This window comes from Anthonomus grandis, chromosome 2 (genome assembly GCF_022605725.1).
Source record: "Anthonomus grandis grandis chromosome 2, icAntGran1.3, whole genome shotgun sequence".
Lineage (NCBI taxonomy): Eukaryota > Metazoa > Arthropoda > Insecta > Coleoptera > Curculionidae > Anthonomus > Anthonomus grandis.
Window position 1 is genome coordinate 5,499,429 of NC_065547.1, and position 6,488 is coordinate 5,505,916.

The following is a 6,488-nucleotide window of genomic DNA, read 5'->3' on the forward strand; positions in this document are numbered from 1 at the left end:
TCAGGTAAAGAGCGAGGCATTTGAATAAATTTACATAATTTTATAGGTTACAGAGTTTGTGGAACTGAAATCAAACGCAACCACGATTCCCTTGATATTGTGCGGAGAGGGTTGTGAAGCCTTTGTTAAAATAACCCCCGAATTTGAGGTTTTTAGGGTGGAAACCAAGGCTAATAAGCTTGCCGAGATACAACTAAAGGTAAGCACAAGAATGATTCAATACTTTCATAGCTCGTTTTCTTTTTATGTAAGTAATTATGTAAGTTCTATAAAATCCGTTAAGAAAAGTTTAGATTTCCGGAGTCTGACTGCCTAATAGGGGACCATTCTATTAATTAGAGAGAGCTAAGTTAAGAGTGAATTGAAGCTATCGCAAAACTAATTAACAAAAACATAATTTAACTATATTCATACAATTTTTTCAGCCAACGGGTTAATTAACTAAAATGAAAAAAAAGTGTTTATGTAGAAATTAAATAAAACACTTATTGAATAACCATGGTAATAAACAAAACCACGCCTCCCCATTAAATTGCTACGTATTCAGTCCAGGCTCCTCCCAGTGGTTTGAGTTCCAAGATGGCCGCCGCCGATATACCTAGGGAAAGCGATAAGTTTTCTTTTTTTTTTTGTTAATTTAAAGTGATTTTTATTTATTTGATATTAAACGATAAAAAATGTAATTTCAAAAGACGGAATCGTAAACAGCTTTTCAAGGTATAAATTGGCAATAAATGGATATTTTGTTATCAGACTAAGTAGGGGGTTTCAATTATTAATTTAAAAGTCGAGAAGTCTGTACGTAGAGACGCTCATATCTCGTGAACAGTTGCTCTAGAAAAAAAAATTGTTCATGCCATTTTTCTGAAGAATTTTCTTAGCTATAAGTAAACTTTTAGCCATAATAGCTCTAGAGTCAGCTGTTTTTGAGTAAAATTGAAAGTTGCTGTAAAAGTGAAAGTGAGCTAGACGTTTCTAAGAAAAAAAAACTTACTTTTAATTGTTGCTGCATATTTCGTGAACAGTTGCTCTGAGGAAAAAATTTAAATTTTTAAAGAATAGCTACAAGTTATCTAAATATTAGGTATTACTTACCCCTAAATCCAGCTGTTTTTGAGATATTTGCTGTAAAAGTGAAAGTGAGCTAGAAATTTCTAAGAAAAAAGTTTTACTTTGATGCTCCATATTTTGTGAACGGTTGCTCTGACAAAAAATTTATTCCCATGATTATGATTAGGAATTTTCTTAGCTATAAGTTAGTTTCATATACATTTATCTCTTAAACCAGCTGTTTTTGAGATATTTGCCCTAGAAGTGAAAGTAAGCTAAAAATGTGTAAGGAAAAAAGTTTTTACTTTGATGCTTCATACCTCGTGAACAGTTGCTCTGACAATAAAATACTTTTTATCATTTTTATTTTATCATTTTTATTAAGAAGTCTCTTAGCTATAAGTTAGCTTAATCTATATTTAGCCTTAAATCCAGCTGTTTTTGAGATATTTGCGGCAAAAGTGAAAGTGAGCTAGAAATTTCTAAGAAAAACAAATGTTACTTTGATGTTCTATATCTCGTGAACAATTGCTCTGACAAAAAAAACTCTTCATCATTTTTATTAAAAAGTTTCTTAGCTATAGGTTAGCTTAATATATATTTAGCCCTAAATCCAGCTGTTTTTGGAATATTTGCCATAAAAGTGAAAGTAAGTTAAAATGTGTAAGGAAAAAAGTTTTTACTTTGATGCTTCATATCTCGTGAACAGTTGCTCTGACAAAAAAAATACTTTTTATCATTTTTTTTAAGAAGTTTCTTAGCTATAAGTTAGCTTAATATATATTTAGCCATAAATCCAGCTGTTTTTGAGATATTTACTATAAAAGTGAAAGTAAGCTAAAAATGTGTAAGGAAAAAAGGTTTTACTTTGATGCTCCATATCTCGTGAACAGTTGCTCTGACAATAAAATACTTTTTATCATTTTTATTAAGAAGTTTCTTAGCTATAAGTTAGCTTAATATATATTTAGCCCTAAATCCAGCTGGTTTTGAGATATTTGCCATAAAAGTGAAACTAAGCAAAAAATGTGTAAGGAAAAAAGTTTCTACTTTGATGCTCCATATCTCGTGAACAGTTGCTCTGACAATAAAATACTTATTATCATTTTTATTAAGAAGTTTCTTAGCTATAAGTTAGCTTAATATATATTTAGCCATAAATCCAGCTGTTTTTGAGATATTTACTATAAAAGTGAAAGTAAGCTAAAAATGTGTAAGGAAAAAAGGTTTTACTTTGATGCTTCATATCTCGTGAACAGTTGTTTTGATAAAAAAAATACTTTTTATCATTTTTATTAAGAAGTTTCTTAGCTATAAGTTAGCTTAATATATATTTAGCCCTAAATCCAGTTGTTTTCGAGATATTTACTATAAAAGTGAAAGTAAGCTAAAAATGTGTAAGGAAAAAAGGTTTTACTTTGATGCTGCATATCTTGTGAACGGTTGCTCTGACAAAAAATTTATTCTCATGATTATGATTAGGAATTTTCTTAGCTATAAGTTAGTTTCATATACATTTATCTCTTAAACCAGCTGTTTTTGAGATATTTGCCCTAGAAGTGAAAGTAAGCTAAAAATGTGTAAGGAAAAAAGATTTTACTTTGATGCTCCATATCTCGTGAACACTTGCTCTGACAATAAAATACTTTTTATTATTTTTATTAAGAAGTTTCTTAGCTATAAGTTAGCTTAATATATATTTAGCCTTAAATCCAGCTGTTTTTGAGATATTTGCGGCAAAAGTGAAAGTGAGCTAGAAATTTCTAAGAAAAACAAATGTTACTTTGATGTTCTATATCTCGTGAACAATTGCTCTGACAAAAAAAACTCTTCATCATTTTTATTAAAAAGTTTCTTAGCTATAGGTTAGCTTAATATATATTTAGCCCTAAATCCAGCTGTTTTTGAGATATTTACTATAAAAGTGAAAGTAAGCTAAAAATGTGTAAGGAAAAAAGGTTTTACTTTGATGCTCCATATCTCGTGAACAGTTGCTCTGATAAAAAAATACTTATTATCATTTTTATTAAGAAGTTTCATAGCTATAAGTTAGCTTAATATATATTTAGCCCTAAATCCAGCTGTTTTTGAGATATTTACTATAAAAGTGAAAGTAAGCTAAAAATGTGTAAGGAAAAAAGGTTTTACTTTGATGCTCCATATCTCGTGAACAGTTGCTCTGATAAAAAAATACTTATTATCATTTTTATTAAGAAGTTTCTTAGCTATAAGTTAGCTTAATATATATTTAGCCCTAAATCCAGCTGTTTTTGAGATATTTGCCCTAAAAGTGAAAGTAAGTTAAAATGTGTAAGGAAAAAAGTTTTTACTTTGATGCTTCATATCTCGTGAACAGTTGTTTTGATAAAAAAAATACTTTTTATCATTTTTATTAGGAAGTTTCTTAGCTATAAGTTAGCTTAATATATATTTAGCCCTAAATCCAGTTGTTTTTGAGATATTTACTATAAAAGTGAAAGTAAGCTAAAAATGTGTAAGGAAAAAAGGTTTTACTTTGATGCTCCATATCTTGTGAACGGTTGCTCTGACAAAAAATTTATTCCCATGATTATGATTAGGAATTTTCTTAGCTATAAGTTAGTTTCATATACATTTATCTCTTAAACCAGCTGTTTTTGAGATATTTGCCCTAGAAGTGAAACTAAGCTAAAAATGTGTAAGGAAAAAAGTTTCTACTTTGATGCTCCATATCTCGTGAACACTTGCTCTGACAATAAAATACTTTTTATTATTTTTATTAAGAAGTTTCTTAGCTATAAGTTAGCTTAATATATATTTAGCCCTAAATCCAGCTGTTTTTGAGATATTTGCCATAAAAGTGAAAGTAAGCTAAAAATGTGTAAGGAAAAAAGTTTCTACTTTGATGCTCCATATCTCGTGAACAGTTGCTCTGACAATAAAATACTTTTTATCATTTTTATTAAGAAGTTTCTTAGCTATAAGTTAGCTTAATATATATTTAGCCCTAAATCCAGCTGTTTTTGAGATATTTGCCATAAAAGTGAAACTAAGCAAAAAATGTGTAAGGAAAAAAGTTTCTACTTTGATGCTCCATATTTCGTGAACAGTTGCTCTGACAATAAAATACTTATTATCATTTTTATTAAGAAGTTTCTTAGCTATATAAGTTAGCTTAATATATATTTAGCCCTAAATCCAGCTGTTTTTGAGATATTTGCCATAAAAGTGAAACTAAGCAAAAAATGTGTAAGGAAAAAAGTTTCTACTTTGATGCTCCATATTTCGTGAACAGTTGCTCTGACAATAAAATACTTATTATCATTTTTATTAAGAAGTTTCTTAGCTATATAAGTTAGCTTAATATATATTTAGCCCTAAATCCAGCTGTTTTTGAGATATTTGCCATAAAAGTGAAACTAAGCTAAAAATATGTAAGGAAAAAAGTTTCTACTTTGATGCTCCATATCTCGTGAACAGTTGCTCTGACAATAAAATACTTATTATCATTTTTATTAAGAAGTTTCTTAGCTATAAGTTAGCTTAATATATATATATAGCCCTAAATCCAGCTGTTTTTGAGATATTTGCCATAAAAGTGAAACTAAGCTAAAAATGTGTAAGGAAAAAAGTTTCTACTTTGATGCTTCATATCTCCTGAACAGTTGCTCTGAGAAAAAAATTATTTCTATCATTTTTTTTAAGAATTTTCTTAGCTCTATAAGTTAGCTTAATAATTATGTATTTAGCCCTAAACCCAGCAGATTTTGCGATAGTTTCTATAAAAGTATATCGATTTATATGCACAGCTATACTACGCCCTATTGTGATACCAATAACAATTGACGTTCGGATCAACATTGCATAGCTTGTCAAGTTACTAGTGCTGGGCATTAAAATCGACATTTTTTTTTGTTTCAGTTAGACAATCAATCTAAAGCTGAAGCCACGATAAGCATAAAAAAACTGTTTGAAATCGAAGCCAAAATGGCGGATGTGGCCGAGCTCGAAAAGCAACAAGAAACCTTAAAAAGTGCTGTCAAAGAAACTACCGAAAAGGATAAAAAATCGGAAAAATCAAAGGATAAAAAGAAGATAAAAGAAAAGAGACCTGACAAGTCAAAAGGACCTAAACACTCGGACAGCTTGACTGACATGGAACTGGAGGCCGTCAATGTATGTTTCTTAAAAGTTCAAGGTATTACATGTCAATATTAGAAAAATAGCCTCCTTCAATTGCTTATTATAGGGGATTCCCACTTTAAATTCAAATCAAACGAGTCTGAACTATCGCTGCCTCCCAACAGTGCTTCTCACTTAACTTTATTATGTGGAGAGCCAGGGCAATTACAAAGGAAACTGGAAACCGGCAAAAAGGTGAAAAAAGAACTTGCTGAACCTGAAAATAAAACACACTCGACGAAGAAAACTTCAGCGGATCCCGAGGGGCTTGCAGAGACCATGCAATACATTGCACAGTATAATATGTCTGTAGGAAGCCAGTTTATTAAAAGGTTAATTGTGATATGTACTATTAAATGTTAAAAGTTTTTTGGCGAGTTTTTTTTAATATCGATTTGGTGCACAGCTCTAGTAGTCGATGTGACACTAGTGACAACTGACATTTGCAAGATTGTCAATATTTTGTTTGGCATTTTAAAACTCAATCAATTAGTGTGGAAAAGAGGTATACGAGGCATAGAATACAGAATCGTAAATGGCCATCAATTATATATAATTAAGTATATCGATATGGATCCCGGCCTTACCGGGCGTTATGACACTGCTGACAGCTGTTATTGAAAATTTTCCAGTGTTGTCACACGTTGAATTTTTGTTTTCCAAACAGATTTTGACAATTTTGGATTTCTTAAATTAATTATTATACAACCTTACCAGTAATAATAGAGAAATATTCTTGAAGGACCAGCTGTTTGTTTAATCTGACAACCCTGCACCCATGTCTACATTTTGACAGCTGTCATATATATTTATATATTTCCAGTATTTTCACTTCTATGATTGGCACCCATATTTGGAATAATTTTGATTTTTCATGTTTTGAAAATTCTTTTTTTTTATGAATATTAATCTGCATATTTAATTAGTATTTAATTGAGAAATGTTCATGACAGAAAATCTGTCTGATTGATCTGACAACAATGTACCCAAGTATGAAATTGACACTTGTGACAGATAGAATTTAAGATTTTCCAGGGTTGTCGTGTTTTTAATTTTCCTCAAATTTTAAGAATTTTTATTACATTAATATCTTGAGATACGTTTTTTGGCAGTAAAAAATAATTATTTTCCTCAAGGAAACATTCATGAGTCTGACAACCTTGCATCAGTTACGTTTGACACTTGTGACAGCTGACATTTAGAACTATCCTATGTTGTCGTGCTTATAATTTTTACCGAAATTTGTTTTCCTCAAATATATAGTTTTATAAAAATCC

General features: G+C 30.0%; 1 protein-coding gene across 2 annotated transcripts in view; it reads left to right on the plus strand.

Moving 5' to 3' along the window:
- Nucleotides 1-5,580, plus strand: part of LOC126746816 (uncharacterized) — an 82,497-nt gene extending 76,917 nt beyond the window's left edge. Inside the window, exons 16-18 of one of the 2 annotated variants that reach the window (XM_050455218.1) lie at nt 47-199; nt 4,951-5,227; nt 5,279-5,580. In XM_050455218.1, the coding sequence (XP_050311175.1) occupies nt 47-199; nt 4,951-5,227; nt 5,279-5,574 (726 nt within the window). In that variant the 3' untranslated portion in view covers nt 5,575-5,580. Of the gene's footprint in view, nt 1-46; nt 200-4,950; nt 5,228-5,278 lie in introns of those variants that run through there. The other variant, XM_050455223.1, reaches the window with a different exon arrangement.
- Nucleotides 5,581-6,488: the final 908 nt, after the last annotated feature.